Source organism: Salvelinus namaycush, chromosome 2, assembly GCF_016432855.1.
Source record: "Salvelinus namaycush isolate Seneca chromosome 2, SaNama_1.0, whole genome shotgun sequence".
Taxonomy (NCBI): domain Eukaryota; kingdom Metazoa; phylum Chordata; class Actinopteri; order Salmoniformes; family Salmonidae; genus Salvelinus; species Salvelinus namaycush.
Genome location: NC_052308.1, coordinates 59,158,914 through 59,182,666, shown reverse-complemented (window position 1 = coordinate 59,182,666; position 23,753 = coordinate 59,158,914). Strand labels below are relative to the sequence as shown.

The 23,753-nt window shown below is 42.2% G+C and overlaps 1 protein-coding gene across 2 annotated transcripts; it reads left to right on the top strand.

Moving 5' to 3' along the window:
- Positions 1-2,339: 2,339 nt before the first annotated feature.
- On the top strand, positions 2,340-23,481 carry LOC120065140 (NACHT, LRR and PYD domains-containing protein 1b allele 2-like). Of its 2 annotated transcripts, XM_039015909.1 has the most exons (15): positions 2,340-2,450; positions 2,754-2,858; positions 5,079-5,404; positions 6,116-6,220; positions 6,371-6,507; positions 10,094-10,373; positions 11,440-11,517; positions 18,839-19,062; positions 19,147-19,211; positions 19,310-19,524; positions 19,683-19,939; positions 20,438-20,572; positions 20,677-20,824; positions 21,045-21,071; positions 21,313-23,481. In XM_039015909.1, coding segments are annotated over exons 2-15 (2,310 nt in total). In that variant the 5' UTR covers positions 2,340-2,450; positions 2,754-2,856; the 3' UTR covers positions 21,624-23,481. The 2 variants fall into 2 exon arrangements, with proteins under 2 accessions (XP_038871837.1, XP_038871846.1); XM_039015918.1 differs by lacking the exon at positions 5,079-5,404 and having other exon boundaries at positions 2,346-2,450; positions 2,751-2,858; positions 6,371-6,497.
- Positions 23,482-23,753: the final 272 nt, after the last annotated feature.

The window sequence follows — 23,753 nt, the reverse complement described above, 5'->3', positions numbered from 1 at the left end:
GAATTACAAATTATGTCATAAAAGAAAACGTCCCTAGCGGACGGAACAGATATGACAGCTGGTTACACAAAGAAAAGGGGCTGGGTTTGAGTGAAAGAGCGGGAAGACTGAAGAACAAAGGGAAAAATGATGTCTCTATCGTAAATACAGGATCGTATGCATTCTAAATTACCGCCCATTTGGAAAAGGAAAATGCAATGAAAATTTACTCTGAGTTGCGCTTCAATAGGTTGGTGGTAGATGGAAGGCCGAGTTGCCCAATAGTTCTTCCATCCTTTGAAGAGCGTCTCTGGTGGTAAACTGTACACGTTTTAGTAACGTCGTTGTGTGGTAGACGGTATACTCTGTCTGTCCTTTCCCAGTCCACGCTTGGCGGCTGGAGTGAATCAGAGTTCAAAGTTACCATACCCCGTTGCCATGCTTATATGCTCATGCATATATTCTGGCTGGTATTGTCGAAATTCATCATATTCGACGTGTCGATCGTCCTCTTTACGTGGGATTTCAATGCTAATTTCGTTAGGTAGCTGAGATTGGCTTTGCTCTGTAGGTGTCACCTGTCCTTATAACGTCAACGCCGTCGCCTTAATGTCCCCGGAACAGGAGGTTACATTTTCGTCAAGGGCTTATATAGTGGAGGGAGAAGGGCGTGTTTCACAGTCTTCAGCCCATGTCTCTTCACAGGGGCGGGCCACTGATTGAGCAGAGGCCTAACCTTATGAAAACCCAAATCTCTCATTTGGAAGCTAAAATTACATTTCATCTCTTCACCAATAATTTTATATTTAAACATTTGAATTGCACAACAATTCCATGTGAATCTGATAACTATAATGTGTAGACTTTCCACTGTACAGTTTATGTCATCCGATCATTGATGAGAATGTCTCAGATGACAACTGAACTGACATCATATTCATTAAGTACCAACGCATATGTTCAACTGGTTGGATTACCAAAAGATGGTTCATTTCCCCCCACCTTCTGATGTTCCCAGAATCTCTATGTTAACCAAGGGATTTTCAATAGTCACATCAGTAGAGTAGAGAGAGGGAAAAAAGGGAAGAGGTGTTTATGACTGTCATAAACCTACACCCAGGCCAGCGTCATGACACAGTCATTTGAGAAACCAAGGCTGTTGAGTCTGCCGATAAGAATGTGTTGAATGTGGCGTGGATCAGAAAACCAATCTGTATCTGGTGTTACCACCATTTGCCTCATGCAGCGCAACACATCAGGCTGTTGATTGTGGCCTGTTTTATGTTGTCCCACTCCTCTTCAATGGCTGTGTGAAGTTGCTGGATATTAGCGGGAACTGGAACACGCTGTAGTATAGGTCAATCCAGAGGATTCCAAACATGCTCAATGGGTGACATTGAGTAGGCAGGCCATGGAAGAACTAGGACATTTTCAGCTTCCAGGAATTGTGTACAGATCCTTGTGAAATGGGGCTGTGCATTATCATGCTGAAATATGAGGTGAATGGCACGACAATGGGCCTCAGGATCTCCTCACGGTATCTCTGTGCATTCAAATTGACATTGACACAATGCAATTGTGTTTGTTTTCCGTAGTTTATGCCTGCCCATACCATAACCCCACCTCCTCCACGGGGGAAACTCTGTTCACAACGTTGACATCAGCAAACCGCTCGCCCACACGACGTCATACACGTGGTCTGCGGTATTCCTCTTTAAGGAATACCTAGGATAGGATAAAGTAATCCTTCTAACCACCCCCTCCCCCTTAAAAGAGTTAGATGCACTATTGTAAAGTGGTTGTTCCACTGGATATCATAAGGTGAATGCACCAACTTGTAAGTCGCTCTGGATAAGAGCGTCTGCTAAATGACTTAAATGTAAATGTAAATGTTGTGAGGCCGGTTGAACGTACTGCTAAATTCTCTAAATTAACATTCAGTTCTTTGGCAACAGCTCTGGTGGACATTCCTGCAGTCAGCATGCCAATTGCACACTCTGTGACAAAACTGCACATTTTAGACTGGTCTTCTATTGTCCCCAGCAGAAGGTGCACCTGTATAATGATCATGCTGTTTAATCATCTTCCTGATATGCCACACCTGTCAAGTGGATGGATTATCCTGGCAAAGGAGAAATGCTCACTAACAGGGATCTAACAAATTTGTGCACAACATTTGAGAGAAATTCGTTTTTTGTGCATGTGGAACATTTCTGGGATATTTTATTTCAGCTCTTGAAACATGGGACCAACACTTTACATGTTGAATTTATATTTTTGTACAGTGTAGTTTGAACACAAGAGGGCAGCACGCCGTACATAGCACGCTACCATATAACCCACATACAGTCTGCATAGAACTAGGGATGACTCACTGCTGAAAACGAAAGTAAATTTTGAATCTTAAAACTCTTCTTTCATATTTTCCTGTGCTGCCGGCACTTTTTGTGTTTAAAATGGATCCATCCATGGTAAGAAATTGTTTATTGGGAAATTTAGTATTCTGTCATTTCACAAATATTAGGTAAATGTCCCTGTAAAAGTTTGTTTACAGAAAAGTAGGCTACGTTATATTTTCATATTCCATTGACATCAGCAAGGAAGTGGGAGATAGACTTGATTAAGAAATATAATTTATTTAATGGATGAAACAATGCAACTACATGTGATTATGTTGCTGATATGCCTACATAGAATGTCTGGGTTAAAATCTACATTGTAGATAGTAAACCTTTCTGATTTTAATCACATAACATTGATTTCATCTCAAGAAGTTGTTGGGATAGCCAAAGCAGTTACCCGGCTGCTGCTTCTGGGAGCCAGGCAGAGGCAGAGATTGAAGAGCCACCCGATAAACTCCCCCGCGACTCCGCTAGAATGTGAGTGGAGATTAACGAGTCTGATATAAACAACTCTACCATACCTCTTTTATTGCATCATTCTCATTAATTGAGTGAAAATCATGTGGAACATTGAAGTAAATACAGCATGTGGTGGTGGAACGGGAACACTGACCACAACAACTTTTTCTGAATAAAGAGTAAAGGTGTAATCTATGTTCTGAATTAATGGTTTATATGTATGTGTGTATTAGCTACAATATATTTCTGTTCGTTTTTGAGTGGCATGTGTTCCGAAATAGACTATAATGTGCTGTGTTGCATTTCAGCGTTGTTCTGTTCTTCAGAATAATACTGAAATTAAAACAACTCTTATTTTATATTATCCAACTTGTTTGATCATTTGAAATCCATTGGCAACAAAACAAGGAAATTATCAAATAGTTATACCTGATGTTTTTGTTGCACTTCATAGTGTTTATCTGCCATTTCTATGGCATCATTTTGCTGTTAAAACTTTGGTTCTGCATGGATTCTATTATACATATTGAACAAGAATAGTATATGACACATGCACATAAGACTGGAATGTATTCTGCTTGAACAACATCATTCAAAAGAGAAGTGCTAATATTCTCCCATTGGCTTGTTTATCAAAAGGTATAATCCACCTCTTTTCAGAAGGAATTCTCAATCAGAACGAGCAAATTTAATACAGAACAGGTTTCTTTATCTTCTTATGGCTGCAGGGGCAGTATTGAGTAGCTTGGATGAAAGGTGCCCAGAGGTGCCCATAGTAAACTGCCTGCTCCTCAGTCCCAGTTGCTAATATATGCATATTATTATTAGTATTGGATAGAAAACACTCTGAAGTTTCTAAAACTGTTTGAATGATGTCTATGAGTATAACAGAACTCATATGGCAGGCAAAAACCTGAGAAAAAATCCAAACAGGAAGTGGGAATTCTGAGGTTGGTCGATTTTCAACCAAGCCCCTATTGAATACACAGTGGGATATGGATGAGTTTGCACTTCCTACGGCTTCCACTAGATGTCAACAGTCTGTAGAACCTTGTCTGATGCCTCTACTGTGAAGTGGGGCCGAAGGAGACAGGAATTAGTCAGGTCTATCGTGACCTGACCATGCTCTGACCATGCGAGGGAGCTCTGCTCACATGAGAGGGAGCTCTGTTCCATCGCACATCTGAAGTCAATGTAATTTTCCTGTTGGAACGTTACTGAAGATTTATGTTAAAAACATTCTAAAGATTGATTCAATACATCGTTTGACATGTTTCTACTGACTGTTACGGAACTTTTTGACATTTCGTCTGCTTTTAGTGAACGCGGTTCCTGACTTTGGATTTGTTTACCAAACACGCTAACAAAAATAGCTATTTGGACATAAATGATGGACATTACCGAACAAAACGAACACTTCATGTGGAAATGGGAGTCATGGGAGTGCATTCCGACGAAGATCAGCAAAGGTAAGTGAAGATTTATAATGCTTTTTATGAGTTTTGTTGACTGCACAATTTGGCGGGTAACTGTATGGCTACCTTTAGTGGCTGAACGCTGTTCTCAGATTATTGAATATTGTGCTTTTGCCGTAAAGCTTTTTGAAATCTGACACAGCGGTTGCATTAAGAACAAGTGTATCTTTAATTCTATGTAAAACATGTATCTTTCATCAAAGTTTATGATGAGTATTTATGTTATTTGACGTGGCTCTCTGCAATTTCTCCGGATATTTTGGAAGCATTTCTGAACATGGCGCTAATGTAAACTGAGGTTTTTGGATATAAATATGAACTTTATCGAACAAAACATATATGTATTGTGTAACATGAAGTCCTATGAGTGTCATCTGATGAAGATCATCAAAGGTTAGTGATTAATTTTATCTCTATTTCTGCTTTTTGTGACTCCTGTCTTTGGCTGGGAAAATGACTGTGTTTTTCTGTGATTTTGCGGTGACCTAACATAATCGTTTGTGGTGCTTTCGCTGTAAAGCCTATTTGAAATCGGACACTTTGGTGCGATTAACAACAAGATTACCTTTAAAATGGTATAAGATACATGTATGTTTGAGGAATTTTAATTTTTGAGATTTCTGTTGTTTGAATTTGGCGCCCTGCACTTTCACTGAAGTTATTTAGATTGAGGTGTTAAAACAAGGGTGCTTTATTAAGAATGAGCTCCTATTTATTTTATTCAATGTTTTTAGACTGCATATAAACATGGTCTTGTGTCCAGGTCGACAATACTTTATAAGCAGTCTGTGTTGAGGAGGGCTGAGGAGCTAAAAGAGAGAAGCTATTTGGGTCTTCCAAATCAGCTGCTGCCCACTCTGGAGGAGCTAAGCACAGCGGAGTTGAGGAGATTTCAGATTTACCTGACTGGTGGCCAGCTGCCTGGCTTGCCTCCTGTCCCAGAGAGCCAACTGAAGAGGGCGTACTGGCAGAAGACAGTGGTAACCTCCCAGAAATACAGCCCTGAGAATGCTGTGAAGATCACAGTGGGCATCCTGAGAAGGATGAACCGGAAAGATCTCATTGAAAAGTTAGAGAGAGATCACAAAGGTAACACAGCAAAACAAAAGATCTATGTTAACATTGCCAAAGTAAGTGAAGTAGATAATAAACAAAAGTGAGATAAACAATACAAATGAACAGTAAAGGTTACACTCACAAGTTCCCAAAGAATAAAGACATTTCAAATGTCATATTATGTCTATATACAGTGTAGTAACTATGTGCAAATATATAAAGTACAAAAGGGAAAATAAATAAACATAAATATGGGTTGTATTTACAATGGTGATTGTTCTTCACTGGTTGCCCTTTTCGTGTGGCAACAGGTCACAAATCTTGCTGCTGGAATGGCACACTGTGGTATTTCACCCAGTAGATATGGGAGTTTATCAAAATTGGGTTTGTTTTCTAATTCTCTGGGGATCTGTGTAATCTGAGGGAAATATGTGTCTCTAATATTTTCATACATTTGGCAGGAGGTTAGGAAGTGCATCTCAGTTTCCACCTAATTTTGTGGGCAGTGTGCATATAGCCTGTATTCTCTTGAGAGCCAGGTCTGCCTACAGTGGCCTTTCTCAATAGCAAGGGTATGCTCACTGAGTTTGTACATAATCAAACCTTTCCTTAAGTTTGGGTCAGTCACAGTGGTCAGGTATTCTGTCACTGTGTACTCTCTGTTTAGGGCCAGATAGCATTCTAGTTTGTTCTGTTTTTTTGTTAATTCTTTCTAATGTGTCCCTCTCTCTCTATATATATAAGGGAGCACCCATGCTTCTGCCTCTACACTGCCTCACTCTGCTTCCTCTGGTGGGCAGTCCAGCATCTTGACAGGTCCCAGTCAGGGAGCAGAAGGGACTTTGGACGGTGAGTGGACATTGAATATATAGCCTGATATCAACCACTCTATCATAGCTAATGTACGGCATTATTTTTTAAATGAATCGTAAACAACAAGTGAACACAGCATGTGGTGGTGGTGTAGGGGAACTGTGTGTGACTGTTTTCTGTGTCCAGGTGGAACCTGTCTGATGAGAGGCTTGGATCTCTTAGAGGTGGGGTCGGCGAGGAAGAGGAGGAGAAGGTACAGACCGAAGATTCTGACCTGCAGTCTGAAGAAGAGAACGCAAGGCCATTTCTCAGGGTTTGTCATTGTGAGCAAAGATTAAAACAATCTTTTGTGTGTTCATGGACCCTTCCCTATGAACGGTGTCTTACCTATGGATTTAAACCAAACTTTCCATACAAATTTGCCCATGGAAGAAGTGGTCACAAAGGGACTTTTTGGACCTGAATGCCAAAACATTCAGCCTTTCCGGGAAACTTAAAGAGAGAGAGGCTGCTTATAAACACGGTAAGGTGTCTGGGGACAATTGTATGTTTAAACAGTACAAATATGACCTACGCAGATCGATCAAGATGGCGAGACAAAAGTGGAGGGACAAAGTGGAGGATCAATTCAGCGGGTAGGATATTAGGCGTATGTGGCAGGGGCTTCTAACGATCACGGATTACAAAAATAAATCCAGTCACGTCGTGGACACCAACGCCGCCCTACTGGATGAGCTAAACACCTTTTTCTCACACTTCGAGCAAAGCAACTCTGAGCTGCCAAGGAGAGCCCCTGTGGACAACGAGGGCTATTTGTTTACGGTCTCCATGGAGTGGCATATGTAAGTCATTCAAACGCGTTAACTCTCGCAAGGCTGCCGGCCCAGATGGCATCCCTAGACGCTCCCTCAGAGCATGTGCAGACCAGCTAGCTGTTGTGTTTTTGGAGATTTTCAATCTCTCTCTAGCTCAGGCAATTATCCCCACCTGCTTCAAGATGTCCACTATCATCTCAGTGCCCAAGAAAAGGAACTGAACTGAATGACTACCAACCCTTGGCACTCACTTCCGTCGTTATAATAACTGCTTCGAGAGGCTAGTCAAAGACTATATCACCTTCTCCCTCCCTGACACGTTCAACCCTCTCCAATTTGCCTACCGCCCCGACAGATCCACGGACGACGCATTCGCCCATTGCTCTGCACACTGCCCTCACCCACCTGGACAGGAGGAATGCATATGTGAGGATGCTGCTCATCGACTACAGCACGGCCTTCAATACCATAGTGCCCTCTAAGCTCCCCATAAAGCTCACAGCCCTGGGACTGAACTCCATATGCAACTGGTGGAAATTCTACCTTTAATTAATAACGAGGAGAGGCAAAGTCAACAATCAATCAAGGTATTACTTTTATTAAAAACGTATTATAATAAGGAGGCTGGTCGCCCCACCCACGCAGGTGAAGTGGAGTGAGAGCCTCTCGTTCAAAGAATGCAGGAGCATTTATATAGTCGAGCTACCCCATGCAAGCATCTGCAAAACACGTGACCCTATGTATGTGTATGTGTGTGTGTGAGGGGAGACAACTGGGTGAAAAGATTGCCTCAGTCTGTCGCAACTGAGTGAGGACAATAGGGGCCAGAACGACAGGAAGTCACTTCAGACATACTTCCTCAAACAGTACCTCAACGATTCCCCCAAGTTGGGAAAGCAAGCTCCTTTGACTGTCGGGCAAGATGATGTATGGTCGTACTGGTCACACACACACACACATACACAAAACATGAATCTTTCGCCCAGAAACAGGCTCCAAACATAACAACAGCTCTATCACTGGTGTGCAGAATATAACACTTTTCTCTGTCTCCAGTTAAGCTAAGAGGAACCAGTTAGTTTCTGTCAGTCTTGGCTGAGTGGCCAGACATCATGGGGTCATTCTACACACACAGAACAGTTAGAACAGACCTCTATTAATGTGCACACACACAATCTTATATGAGTTAGTTTCTTTATCAATCTCAAGCCCAATGCCTAGGCTTAAAGAAGGATATTTTAGTACACAAGCATTAGTAAGGTTTAACATCAAAATGCCCTCACAACTTCCTGACAGGCCGCCCCCAGCTGGTGAAGGTGGGCAACATTACCTCCTCCACACTGATCCTCGACGCGTGGGCCCCACAAGGTTCCGTCTTCAGTCCCGTCCTGTACTCCCTGTGTACCCACGAATGTGTGGCCTCGCACAGTTCCAACTCCATCACCAAGTTCGCTGACGACACGACAGTAGTAGGCCTGATTACCAACAATGATGGGACGGCCTACAGGGAGGAGGTAGGTACTCTGACGGTGTGGTGCCAGGTGAACAACCTCTCCCTCAATGTCAAAAAAACAAAGGAACTGATTGTGGACTTCAGGAGGAATCAGGTTGGGCAAGCCCCCATCCATGACTGCCGTAGAGACGGTTAAAAACGGCGTACAACATCTCTGAGGAGCTGGAATAGTCAAACCACACAGACACCATGGTGAAGAAGGCACGACAGCGACTGTTTAACCTCAGGAGGCTGAAGAAATTTGGCCTGTCCTCGAGGACCCTTACAGTGTTTTACAGCAGCACCATCAAGATCATACTGTTGGACTTCATCACAGCCTGCTACGGCAATTCCACAGCCGCTGACCGCAAGGCACTACAGAGGGTGGTACGCTCAGCCGAATCTACCGTTGGGTGCACACACAACACCAGGTGTCACAGCCACCCGAGCCACGGCCTGTTCTCCCCTCTTCCATCACTCAGACACAAGAGTACACTCTTCCCCATAGGGGAACCTTTTATGGTGCTGGGTAGAACCGTTGTTATAGAGGGTTCTGCCTAGAAGGGTACTACCAATAAGGGTACTACCAATAACCATTTTATAATCTAAAGGTTCTTCCGAGAACCCTCTATGAAGGGTTCCACTGAGAACCCTTTTATCTTTGGAGAGTTCTTCCTAGAACCATCTATGAACGGTTTCACCAGCCTTATTAGCCTTTAAAATGTGATTATTTATGACAATGGAACAACCATCTCAGTAACAGATGCAATAAGTCCAACTACTGACAGATTTAATTAATTTAGAAAAATGTATGATATTTATCTTTGTGCAGCATAAAATTAATCAAACAATCAATGTACATGCAAAAACACAGATATTAAAATAAAACATTCTGAAAATCACCCTGCAATAGAGCATGCTGTAAAATATAATATATGGTTCTATGTAGAACCCTTCTTGCCATTCCAATAAGCCCTTCTTACCTTCCAAAGAATCCTTCTTGCATACCAAAGAATCATAAAATAACCCTTTCTTCCAAAAACAGTTCTTAGGATGTTAAAGGTTCCATTAGAACCATTTGCCTTACACAGAACCCATGTCTTCTAAAAGGGGTTCTTTAGATCAAAGCGGCTCTTATCCTCTGCAAAGAACCCTTTTGGTACCCTTTTTTCTAAGAGTGTACAGGAGCATCATGGTTAAAACTAACAGACTGGCCAATAGCTTCTACCCCCCCCCCCCCCCCCCCCCCCCATTTTGGTATAATTGATGTGTAAGGTTAAAATATGTACATATTTACAACAATAAAACATTTTTACAAGAAATTATAAGATAGTTTTACAACCTGGTTTGTAAGCTTTTAAATTATATCAGTCACAACCATTTATCTTTTCCAGTGATGAAGACATGATGTCTCATGATGCAGTATGCAAAATAGGTACCTTTATCTCCTGAATGTTTTGGCATTCAGGTCCAAAAAGTTTCACTTTCTGAGCATATCTACAATGGGCAAATATGTATGGAAGGTTTCTTTCAAATCAAAAGGGGTGCTGTCAAAAGTGATTGAATTCAAATGGATTTACCCTTGTGTTGTTTTCCCTACAGGGACCCACAATGCCGTCTGTCCCAAATCTTCTACTGGAAACTCTAGAGAAGCTGAGCACAGTCAAGCTGAAGAGATTTCAGTGGCATCTGACTGAGGATGTTTTGGACAAACTTCCTCCCATTCCAGAGAGCCAGCTGAAGAACTCTGACTGGCAGGACACAGTGGATCAGATCATGCAGACCTATGGCCCTGAGAAAGCTGTGGAGATCACTGTGGTGGTCCTGAGGTTGCTGTACCGGAATGATCTTGCTGAAGTCTTAGAGAGATCTCATAGAGGAGGTAAAACAGCATGACTGACAAATCTATTCTTTACAAATGCACGTCCTTGTTTGATAGCCACAGTTACTCTCCGAATCTCAGCCGAGACTGAAGGAGACGGTATATGTGGCATCAGGAAAACGACCTATGTGGCATCAGTAGTAGTCATATACTGTACATTAATTATAGTCCCAAAATGGACAAAAAAGTGTTAAAACAATAACTTTGACCATAAAGCTAGTATTTTCTAAAACAAGAACGTCTGATATGAGGGGTACTTGTAACATCTCTGCTTTCCTTGGAATATTTGAAGGTTAGGTTTTGATTTCAAGTAATACCCACTAACACAGGGTGTTCACTCGTAAACGATCGCCCGGAGCACTCCGAGTGCACACGGATGCTCCGGTTGAAGAGTGATCTCACAATAGCAGTCAAGCACTAAAGCTAACTGGCTAAAGTTGGCTAGCTTGATAGCTACTTCCAGACACAAATGAGAGAACACCTCACTCTGAATATTTTACTCACCCTAGCAGAGCTGGTTAGAGTATTTTTATGTTATCTTGATGGGTTAATGACTGTAACTGTGTTACTGGCACGACAACACATAAGAAACACCCACATCAAAGCACGCGTTCAAGACACAAATTTTGTATTTTCAGTGGCATTGCTTAATGAGGAGGAAAACGGAGGTGAAAGCAGCCAGTACAGTTCCTATTTCAAGTAAATATTCACACATTTGGAATGTTTTTGTGCATCTCTGAGCAAATTTCAATTGATTCCTTGGGAAATTTCATGTTTTCATGTGTATCTGAGCTATTGCCATTCAATCAGGCAGAAATTCAACCGGTGTGACGTAGCACTGTGATAAAGCCACTCTCACTACACTGGAAGTTAATAGGAATACGACTTTTAGATTGCGAAAACATCCATCATATATGTCAGATTATAATACTGGCCGATGTCATAATGTGGGAGGTTGTCTTCTCTCGATTGAGCCATTGATCATATTTTTGTAATATTCCTACCTCAAGAAATGTGTAATTTAACAGAGGGTCTAACACATTCTCCTATTTGTCTGCCTCTTCAGCCCAGGGTGCATTGCATGGTAAAGTTGCGGATGACAGACTCGACTCTTTGAGGCACACCGATCTGCAGGTTGAACATGGTGAGATTGTAGACTCCTAAATTGATAGTGTAGTTTGTTACTTCACATGCTGATATTGACTTTGGTATGATTGTGTGTTGCTACGTTAACTAGCGAGCTAACTAGCTAGCCAGCCAGCCCATAGAGAGCATTGCATTGTGGGTTTTGTAGTTGACTTGAGCTGCAACAGATTTCCACAACAATTTTAAATGTTGTTACCAGCCTTATTATAACGAAAAAAATTAACAGTTGTTCACAAAAAATATTGTTCTCACATATTAGTGTTATGTATGGTTTGAGTGGTTTTGGGTGGATTTTTCCTTTAAGGTTAAAGTATGTCTGACATCAAATCAAAGTTTAATTGTGTGCAGGATGTACAGCATGTGTAAACGATAAAGTGAAATGCTTACTTTCGATCTCTCCTCAACAGTGCAGTACAAATATCAACATCAAAATAATCAAAAGTAAACTATGAAGTCAGATTGCAAAGTCTAAAATATGAACAAATTAGTAATAAGTAATGTGGGAAATACACTCACTGGACAGTTATTAAGTACACTCATCTAGTACCGGGTCAGACCCCCTTTTGCCTCAAGAACAGCCTGAAATCGGAATCGTTCGTTGCTCAATTGGTGTTGGGAAAACAGTACACCACCATCACCATCCAAATCCTGACTCTGCCATCAGCATGACACAACAGGAACCGGGATTAGTCGAACCAGGCAATGTTTTTCCACTCCTCAATTGTCCAGTGTTGGTGATCTTCTTGTGTTTAGTTGATAGGAGTGACCCCGGTGTGGTTGTCTGCTGCAATAGCCCATCAGTGACAAGGATCGACGAGTTGTGCGTATGGCTGTTGCGGTGACCCTATTACCGCCACGCGACCTTTGAGTCATGGTAATCTCCTTTTAAGTACTCTGGACATGCGTTAGCAGTACCCAACTTGCTAATGATCATCAGGTCACTAATGGCCTGGTACTCAGGGCTCTATTGTCCCTCTAACCGCTCTGACATCAATACAAATGAAATGGAAAATCACATCAAACACGTATCATCAAAACAGTATCGTGCTTTTAAAACTCACCTCACTGTGATGATCAATTTAAAGAAAGATGTTCAACAGCAGGTTGAAACTGAGTGGAAAACATGGTTGTTGTGGATGTTGTTTCAAAGTCTAGCATAACAAAATGGACAGCGCTTTCTAAGATGATGATTAATTGCATATTCTCAAGCTTGAAAAAAACTATGCATATCAGTTTGCGTATTACGCATGGCAATACTAGCCTATATTCTAGCCTATACTTCAAAATGAAACAAATTCAGAGTTGGCCTACAATTATAGTGAATTTGTATTTGACTTTGAATAGCCTAGTAGCAGGGCATTTTTTATATTTTCATAATTAATATGCTGACACATTACCTTAAGCTACAGAATAAAGTGCGTTTCCATCTCCTCCCCTCTCTCCTTCATTCCTTTCTCGAGCGCGCAGAGAGCAGGGCTGTCAAAAGTTAAATGAAATATGTTTGGTTGTGAAAACATGTTACTATCGATGTTGCCGACAGATTTCACTTGGTTTCCCAAATGAAGCCCTGGGTAGCTGCAGGAACAGAGTCGGAGAGCCCATAGCATGGTAACCGGAATAGCCTACCCAGCGGGAATGTGGCCTCCGGATGACATGTCTTTTTTCCCCTTGAGAGAAATAATATTTTTTTGTGCATATGGAACATTTCTGGAATCTTTTATTTTAGCTCATGGGACTAAGCCCTAATTTTTGTCAATAAACAGTCTCCATATATACTTCCATCCATTTTTTTGACTGGTACCGGGGGACCTTCAGACTTGTCTTTTGAGGCCTGTTGGCGTCCTAGAGCAAAACAACATGTGCTTGTTTGTGATAGTCTCACCTTTACACAGAGGGGTCATGTTAGTGTGTAGCCCAACCTGTTCGGATGCTACAGACAGAAGTTTGGTAGATCGGCTGTACCGACTTCAGACGAGTCCCTAGATGCTTGTGGGGGTCATAGAGCAAAACGGAGAATACCCCTGTGTTCGTGAGAGTCTCATCTTTCCATAGAGGGGTCGTTAGACTTATTCAGATAGCAGCCGATAAGACAGCTATCGGACAATTGTTCTTGGGTCACTATAACTATATCTATTTTGCCAATTGGATTGATCTACCGACGGAAACGCACGAGGTGGCTAAAAACAGACCTCCATCCTATGCTAGCTTGCTACCAATAGCCCGGATAGCTGTCTGAATCGCCGTGACCCCAGCCAACCTCTACTCGCTGGACCCTTATGATCACTCGACTGGGCATGCCTCTCCTTAATGTCAATATGCCTTGTCCATTGCTGTTCTGGTTAGTGTTTATTGGCTTATTTCACTGTAGAGCCTCTAGCCCTGCTCACTATACCTTATCCAACCTTTCAGTTCCACCACCCACATATGCGATGACATCACCTGGTTTCAATGATGTTTCTAGAGACAGTGTCTCTCTCGTCATCACTCAATACCTAGGTTTACCTCCACTGTATTCACATCCTACCATACTTTTGTCTGTACATTATTCCTTGAAGCTATTTTATCGCCCCCAGAAACGTCCTTTTACTCTCTGTTCTAGACGTTCTAGACGACCAATTCTCATAGCTTTTAGCCGTACCCTTATCCTACTCCTCCTCTGTTCCTCTGGTGATGTAGAGGTGAATCCAGGCCCTGCAGTGCCTAGCTCCACTCCTATTCCCCAGGCGCCCTCTTTTGATGACTTCTGTAACCGTAATAGCCTTGGTTTCATACATGTTAACATTAGAAGCCTCCTCCCTAAGTTTGTTTTATTCACTGCTTTGGCACACTCTGCCAACCCGGATGTTTTAGCCGTGTCTGAATCCTGGCTTAGGAAGACCACCAAAAATTCTGACATTTTCATCCCTAACTACAACATTTTCAGATAAGATAGAACGGCCAAAGGGGGCGGTGTTGCAATCTACTGCAAAGATAGCCTGCAGAGTTCTGTCCTACTATCCAGGTCTGTTCCCAAACAATTTGAACTTCTACTTTTAAAAATCCACCTCTCTAAAAACAAGTCTCTCACCGTTGCCGCCTGCTATAGACCACCCTCTGCCCCCAGCTGTGCTCTGGACACCATATGTGAACTGATTGCCCCCCATCTATCTTCAGAGCTCGTGGTGCTAGGCAACCTGAACTGGAACATGCTTAAAACCGCGGCGATCCTACAATCTAAGCTTGATGCCCTTAATCTCACACAAATTATCAATGAACCTACCAGGTACCACCCCAAAGCCGTAAACACGGGCACCGTCATAGATATCATCCTAACCAACTTGCCCTCTAAATACACCTCTGCTGTTTTCAACCAAGATCTCAGCGATCACTGCCTCATTGCCTGCATCCGTAATGGGTCAGCGGTCAAACGACCTCCACTCATCACTGTCAAACGCTCCCTGAAACACTTCAGCGAGCAGGCCTTTCTAATCGACCTGGCCGGGGTATCCTGGAAGGATATTGATCTCATCCCGTCAGTAGAGGATGCCTGGTTATTTTTTTTAAATGCCTTCCTCACCATCTTAAATAAGCATGCCCCATTCAAGAAATTTAGAACCAGGAACAGATATAGCCCTTGGTTCTCTCCAGACCTGACTGCCCTTAACCAACACAAAAACATCCTATGGCGTTCTGCATTAGCATCGAACAGCCCCCGTGATATGCAACTTTTCAGGAAAGCTAGAAACCAATATACACAGGCAGTTAGAAAAGCCAAGGCTAGCTTTTTCAAGCAGAAACTTGCTTCCTGCAACACAAACTCAAAAAAGTTCTGGGACACTGTAAAGTCCATGGAGAATAAGAACATCTCCTCCCAGCTGCCCACTGCACTGAAGATAGGAAACACTGTCACCACCGACAAATCCACTATAATTGAGAATTTCAATAAGCCTTTTTCTACGGCTGGCCATGCTCTCCACCTGGCTACCCCTACCCCGGTCAACAGCACTGCACCCCCCACAGCTACTCGCCCAAGCCTTCCCCATTTCTCCTTCTCCCAAATCCAGTCAGCTGATGTTCTGAAAGAGCTGCAAAATCTGGACCCCTACAAATCAGCCGGGGTAGATAATCTGGACCCTTTCTTTCTAAAATTATCTGCTGAAATTGTTGCCACCCCTATTACTAGCCTGTTCAACCTCTCTTTTGTGTCGTCTGAGATTCCCAAAGATTGGAAAGCAGCTGCGGTCATCCCCCTCTTCAAAGGGGGGGACACTCTTGACCCAAACTGCTACAGACCTATATCTATCCTACCCTGCCTTTCTAAGGTCTTCGAAAGCCAAGTCAACAAACAGATTACCGACCATTTCGAATCCCACCATACCTTCTCCGCTATGCAATCTGGTTTCAGAGCTGGTCATGGGTGCACCTCAGCCACGCTCAAAGTCCTAAATGATATCATAACCACCATCGATAAAAGACAATACTGTTCAGCTGTATTTATCGACCTGGCCAAGGCTTTCAACTCTGTCAATCACCACATTCTTATCGGCAGACTCAACAGCCTTGGTTTCTCAAATGATTGCCTCGCCTGGTTCACCAACTACTTCTCAGACAGAGTTCAGTGTGTGAAATCGGAGGGTCTGTTGTCCGGGCCTCTGGCAGTCTCTATGGGGGTGCCACAGAGTTCAATTCTTGGACCGACTCTCTTCTTTGTATACATCAATGATGTCGCTCTTGCTGCTGGTGAGTCTCTGATCCACCTCTACGCAGACGACACCATTCTGTATACTTCTGGCCCTTCTTTGGACACTGTGTTAACAACCCTCCAGGCGAGCTTCAATGCCATACAACTCTCCTTCCGTGGCCTCCAATTGCTCTTAAATACAAGTAAAACTAAATGCATGCTCTTCAACTGATCGCTGCCTGCACCTGCCCGCCTATCCAACATCACTACTCTGGACGGCTCTGACTTAGAATATGTGGACAACTCAAATACCTAGGTGTCTGGTTAGACTGTAAACTTTCCAGACTCACATCAAACATCTCCAATCCAAAGTTAAATCTAGAATTGGCTTCCTATTCCGCAACAAAGCATCCTTCACTCATGCTGCCAAACATACCCTTGTAAAACTGACCATCCTACCAATCCTCGACTTCGGTGATGTCATTTACAAAATAGCCTCCAATACCCTACTCAACAAATTGGATGCAGTCTATCACAGTGCCATCTGTTTTGTCACCAAAGCCCCATATACTACCCACCACTGCGACCTGTACACTCTCGTTGGCTGGCCCTCGCTTCATACTTGTCTCCAAACCCACTGGCTCCAGGTCATCTACAAGACCCTGCAAGGTAAAGTCCCCCCTTATCTCAGCTCGCTGGTCACCATAGCAGCACCCACCTGTAGCACGCACTCCAGCAGGTATATCTCTCTGGTCACCCCCAAAACCAATTCTTCCTTTGGCCGCCTCTCCTTCCAGTTCTCTGCTGCCAATGACTGGAACGAACTACAAAAATCTCTGAAACTGGAAACACTTATCTCCCTCACTAGCTTTAAGCACCAGCTGTCAGAGCAGCTCATAGATTACTGCACCTGTACATAGCCAATCTATAATTACCTCTTTCCCTACTGTATTTATTTATTTATTTTGCTCCTTTGCACCCCATTATTTCTATCTCTACTTTGCACATTCTTCCACTGCAAATCAACCATTCCAGTGTTTTACTTGCTATATTGTATTTACTTCGCCACCATGGCCTTTTTTTTGCCTTCACCTCCCTTATCTCACCTCACTTGCTCACATTGTATATAGACTTATTTTTCTACTGTATTATTGACTGTATGTTTGTTTTACTCCATGTGTAACTCTGTGTTGTTGTATGTGTCGAACTGCTTTGCTTTATCTTGGCCAGGTCGCAATTGTAAATGAGAACGTGTTCTCAACTTGCCTACCTGGTTAAATAAAGGTGAAATAAATTTAATTTAATTAAAAAAATACTGAACAAAAATATAAACGCAACATGCAACATTTTCAAATATTTTACTGAGTTACAGTACTGTACAGTTCATATGAGAAAATGTGTCAATTTTAATAAATTCATTAGGCCTAATCTATGTATTTCACATGACTGGGAATACAGATATGCATCTGTTGATCACAGATACCTTTTTTTTTTAAATTACCTCACAATGGGCCTCAATATCTTGTCACGGTATTTCTGTGCATTCAAATTGACATTGATAAAATGCAATTGCTTTCATTGTCCTTAATTTATGCCTGCCCATACCATAACCCCACCGCCACCATGGGGCACTCTGTTCACAACATTGACATCAGCAAACCGCTCGCTCACACGACATCATACACATGGTCTGCGGTTGTGAGGCCAGTTGGCCAAATTCTCTAAAGCATGGGACCAGCACTTTACATGTTGCGTTTATATTTTTGTTCAGTGTAGTTTAGTTTCGGACGCGTATGGAAGTGAAATTAATGTTAAATTCTCTGGCAACAGCTCTGGTAGACATTCCTGCAGTCAGCATGCCAACTGCACGCTCCCTCAAAACTTGAGACATCTGTGGCATTGTGTTGTGTGACAAAACTGCACATTTTAGAGTGGCCTTTTATTGTCCCTAGCACAAGGTGCAACTGCGTAATGATCATGCTGTTTAATCAGCATATTGATATGCCACACCTGTCAGGTGGATGGATTATCTTGGCAAAGGAGAAACGCTCACTAACAGGGATGTAAACAAATTTGTGCACAACATTTTAGAGAAATTATATTTTTGTGCATATGGAATATTTCTGGAATCTTTTATTTCAGCTCATGAAACATGGGACCAGCACTTTACATGTTGCGTTTATATTTTTGTACAGTGTAGTTTATTTTCGGACGCTACAGACGAATTTGTGAAAAGACTTTCGGGATGTCTCATGGTCTGACAATCACAAACATCTAGCTCTGTCCCCTTTCACCGCAGATGTGGAAGTGTTACATAGGCAGATTCAGTGGATTGTGACGCATCCAATGCAAAAAAAACCCCAGATATCTCTAGCTTAAACTGATGGATTTTTATGGGGATTTTTGTATCATGCTAATTAGATTTCCGCGGGGGTGCGGACATCGACCTTAGGGGTTCAGGTGAATACAGGTCTGTGTAGGTAGACAGCTAGGGGTAGCTGTTCAGCAGTCTTATGGCCTGGAAGTAGAAGCTGTCTCGGAACCTTCAGTTCCGAGACCTGATGGTCCGATGCTGTCCGGCAGATGGTAACATAGAGAACAGTCTAATTGAGTTGACAAAGATTTGTTTGTGACTGACACACACACTCTTTCTTTCTAGTGCCTGTCTGCTCATACCGGGGCTCCAGAGAAAAATCCCCACCTTTAAAAAAAAGTGAGACGACATGGTATGTCTCACCGGGCATTCTTACACCTGCCAGTTCTACCATATCTTGCTCTTGCTCTGAGAGTGACCTTGAGGAGGAACCCGTCCAACTTGTTCGCAGTTCTTTTAGTGCTTTGGATAGAGAAGCATCGGATACCAAAGCTGTTGACTCTCTCTCTGTAAGAGCCTCACCTGAAAGAAAGACCATTGTTAGATCTTTTCAACAAACTATTGGTTCAATAACTATTGTTTTTACATTTTAGAAGCCTGCGACTCCCTATCAATTTGAACCTAAAACCTGTGATCATGAGAACAAGGGAGCATACTGGTAATGTTGTTTATTAACTTGATATTGCCTTTTTTATTGATACAATTCAGGGAAAGCACAAAATGACCATTCTTCATTTGTGTTGTTCTGCCCTACAGGTTCCAGTGGCCCCATGCAGGTCTGTTCCAGTGCAGTATAACAGGACTAGTATTTGAGTTGGAGGGGGAAGGAGAGGTGCTCTATTGGACAGTCCCCTGGAACAGGAGGCTTCTAGCCCAGAGAGGCAAGAGGCCTGCAGGGCCCCTGTTTAAGTTTACATGTCCCCAAGGATCTGTCGGTCAGCTACACCTCCCACACTGTGAGCTCTATGATCGTGAGTGGTGATTTGATAAAAGTCCTAATACTTTACGACTGATTTGATTCTGAAGGAGCATGTGCTTTTCATTTACCTATCATCTGCATCAACATTGTTTTGATTGTCATAAAAATCTCAGCATGTCATGAAATTCTATAAATATATTTCTTTCCCAGAGGGTGGATGTGAGTTCCTGTCTGTAGCCCATGTGACTGATGACAAAAAAGTGGAATTTATTGATAACCTTGAGCTAACAGACACGCATGTCATAATAAATGTCACTGGATTCTCTAAGTATGTCATCGTCAGTGAAGAAGGCAGGCCCATCTCCCCTATCGATGCCCTTGTCTTGTTATTCTACCAACTCCCAGATGTTGACAAGAGGTCCATCCTGAAGGTTTTGTTGCTTCCCAGTAATGTTGTACTCAAGGAGGTAGGCATATCAGAAAACCCTATACTTTTGCTGGAATTCAATTAAATACACACTGTGAATAATGCTGAACATTATCACTGTGTCACAAAAAGGCAGACATGCTTTGAGTAATGTATCTACCCGGTACATCCAGAAGAGGACTGGCGACCCCTCAGAGCCTGGTTCCTCTCAAGGTTTCTTCCTAGGTTACTGCCTTCTAGGGAGTTTTTCCGAGCCACTGTACTTCTGCCTCTGAATTTCTTGCTCTTAGTTTTTTTGGTGGGCAACTGCTGATGTAAAAAGGGCTTTATAAAATACATTTGTTGATTGACTTAGATAAGGTTGACCATACAAAACGAAGCATTACAAACACATAATGATTATAGGTGAAGCATTTACAAGGGGCACAAACGTGTGATTATGTGTTTAATTAATGTGTGAGATACATCCTCAAGTGTATTTCTTCTTGACTCAATTGAAGCACAATTTATCCGTCCATTCCATATCTGTCTTCTCAAGGTACGGGAGGAAAGGAGAAGCAGCAATGGGGATAGAGAAATCTACCTTGAAACAACTTCTCACTGTCAACTCACCCCGAAGCAAGAATACACCCTCTCCACCGATCTTACAGATGACCATCGAATAAAACCAACGGTGATATCTGCGACGAGCTAGAAAATGTTGCTCGCCAATTATTTTATTACCTTGTGTATTCAAATGACATAATTTGATTGACATAACTAACTCTTCTTTTACAGAAAGCATCATTTGTTGATTTCCAGTCCTATGAAAACTACATTCCAACATTTCAGTTGTTCATGCAATCGATTGTTAAGGAAGCAAATATTTTTCTGAACGAAAATGGCAGTGATAAATTTGTATGGGATGGACTTGTCTGGCTTCCAGGTAACTGAAAGTGAAAGGTCAAAGTGCGCAATCCACATGTGCAAGAAGTACTAGAACTATTGGTCATTTTGCTGTTGTCATTTATTTTGATCAATATGTTTTATTTATTTGTAAAACAATGTTGTTATTTATGATAGTGTATTTATATTATCATGATGACTTATTGTAATAGATGCAGTCTTTCATCAGATAGCAACAAAAATGTGTTTCTCATCCACAGCCTCACTAACAGAATTCACCTCTACAGGTAACTTTACTCATCACAACTTCTACTTTGCCATTCGTGATGAGTATATCTCACAATTGAAACAATAATTATGGAAAAATCCAAATCAAATAAATCCAATTAAAATATATTTAAGATGCACTATTGTAGCTATCCTAATGGTCCTGAGTTGTCAAAATAATAATTATTACTTTTAGCGATTTAAAAAAATATATTTTGGATGTCAAGTCTCAATTTTAAATACGTATTTTTAATTTCCCAGTTTTGGCCCCTCCACCTGCAACTCCTTCTATCCCCCCTGGTCGAGCCTTCATTACAAAACACAGAATGGCGCTAGAGACTCGTCTGGGAGTCTTGCGACCCATACTCCTGCGTCTCCAGCAACCGGACCAGGGGGTTCTGATTGACGAGGAGAGGGAGGAGGTGCTCAGCATAACCACCAAGACCCTGCAGAACCAAGCTCTGCTGGACATGGTGATCAGAAAGGGGGCCCGCGCCCAAGAACACTTCTACCAAGCCCTGAGAGAAGCAGACCACTGCCTGGTTGAAGACCTGGAAGAGCAGACAGCCTGAGAGGTGGCGATAGACACAAGAAGATCAGAGTGTATTTAATGAGGAGCCATCCTGACCAGAGGTGGTTGGTGTGTAAAGTGTTAACCCCACCCAGGATATGACAGCACTTTCAGCAGGTTGAATTCACTAGACACCAAGTGGACTGAAATAGGAGGAGGTGATATAGAATTTTGTTATCAATTTACATACATTTCAATTATCCTACTCGGTCTGCAACCCAGAGTGTGTAAAGTTCTGGTTTAAATGAAACAGACAGAATTCCCAGCTCACAATTAGTCAAATCCAAGTTTATTCACGAGAGCTCTACCGTGCATATACAAAGATGTTCCTTTTATAACATTATTCTTTAGCTACGCACACACATGCACACTGACATTAGGATACTATCTTCTTCTCCTGAATTCTCACCACAGTTTATCACTACCCAGCTGACAGTTCCAGTCCCCCCAGATAAGGGAAACCTGGAGGGGTACTCCCTGTCCTATCCTATCTCCCCAGTTATAGCCAGGTCGGTTCAAACATAGGTTAAGGATTCTCTTTTTTTTCTTTCGGCAAACACATACTATTCCTCTCTTCCCCAGTCCAACCTAGTTGGACATATGTTTATTATTTTGAATTACTCCTTGTCCCTGCTACATAACCTCTAATCCCTAATGGTTAAGTTTCCGGGTAGAATTATTTAATCATTTATCTTAAACCTTATAAATTATTTTATCAGGAGGGACTACCTGAACTTGTCCAATAAGAAATGCTTGTTTTCATTTTACGTTGCAAACATTTTGCTACAGATTGCACTAATGAATACCACCAAGTTGTTCCAGTTTAATGTTAAGTTGATACAAGACCAAAGAAAAGGGCAAGGTTAAGTTACTGTGTGGGGCGATCGTCCACCAAACAACCTACCTCTGCTACACAGGTGCATTGGTTGTACTCTAGCTCAGGGACTCAGATTTTCTTAGTGGTGTGACAGAATTGTTCATATCTCTTTAGTGTATAGATTTATAGAACATTATTTTTCATGTGCAAACATGACATGTTTTGATCTGATCTACAGTATTGCGATGGAGAAATGTTTTTTATATTTAAAAATGTCTGTAAATGCTGAAGTGTATACATACAAAGGTATTTGTATTGCATTTTATACATTTTCATGTAAGTTTGTAGTCTTTTGTGGGGTACCCCAGGTTAGCCACCAGGGAGAGACGTGTTGAGGCCTGGTGACAGATGGGAGTCTACATCACACAGCGATGGCTCCCTCTGCTGGATATGCCAGGTCTCGACTGGGTCTCCGGCCAGGACTAATTGGGGCTGATTATGCTTGGTGAGTAATCAAGGGGCTGATTGCTCACCAGCTGGACGAGTCCCATTAAAGCTGCCAGAAGGGCATCACATGAGAGTGGGGACTGTGGAAGAGAGGTTACTTAAGCGATAAGGCCCGAGGGGGGTGTGGTTATTGGCCAATATACCACGGCAAAGGGCTGTTCTTAAGCACGACGCAACACAGAGGGCCTGGATACAGCCCTTAGCCGTGGTATATTGGCCATATATCACAAACCCCCGAGGTGCCTTATTGCTATTATAAACTGTTCAACGGAATTAGAGAAGTGAAAATAAGTGTTTTGTCATACCCGTTGTATATGGTCTGATATACCACGGTTGTCAGCCAATCAGCATTCAGGGTTCAAACCACCCAGTTCATAATCCTGTATAGTCGTGCTCAGTACCAGAGATAACGGAGGGAGCTTGGTTTTGTTCCCCATAGGATACAGCAAGATCCCGGAGCCCAGAAAACAGTATCCTGGAGGAGACCTATTCTTTTCTCTTTGTTTATTATTTAAATGAACACCCTTGAAATTTTGTCTGTGTCTGATCTGTGTAAATGTCTTGACCAAATCCCCTGGTCTGCCACACTTTCTTCCTACCAAGGTGACCCGTTTCAGGAAACTAGGCATATGACGCAAGTCACGACTTCACAGGAGAGCAATTTGAATATTTTACTTTTTTTTAATCAAAATGCATTTTTAGGCAGAAATGCCTTCATGTGAACTTTCATGTGCCTTAATGACAAATGTGTATGCCATCTGTAAATACGAATACAATTGTTAAATTAGCCATAATTGACAGAGGTAA

Coding starts and splice junctions, on each gene's coding strand:
- LOC120065140 (XM_039015909.1), top strand. Junction 6,508..10,093: donor ATTTCTCAGGGTTTGTCATT/GTGAGCAAAGAT, acceptor TTTTCCCTACAG/GGACCCACAATGCCGTCTGT. Junction 19,212..19,309: donor GAGAACAAGGGAGCATACTG/GTAATGTTGTTT, acceptor TCTGCCCTACAG/GTTCCAGTGGCCCCATGCAG.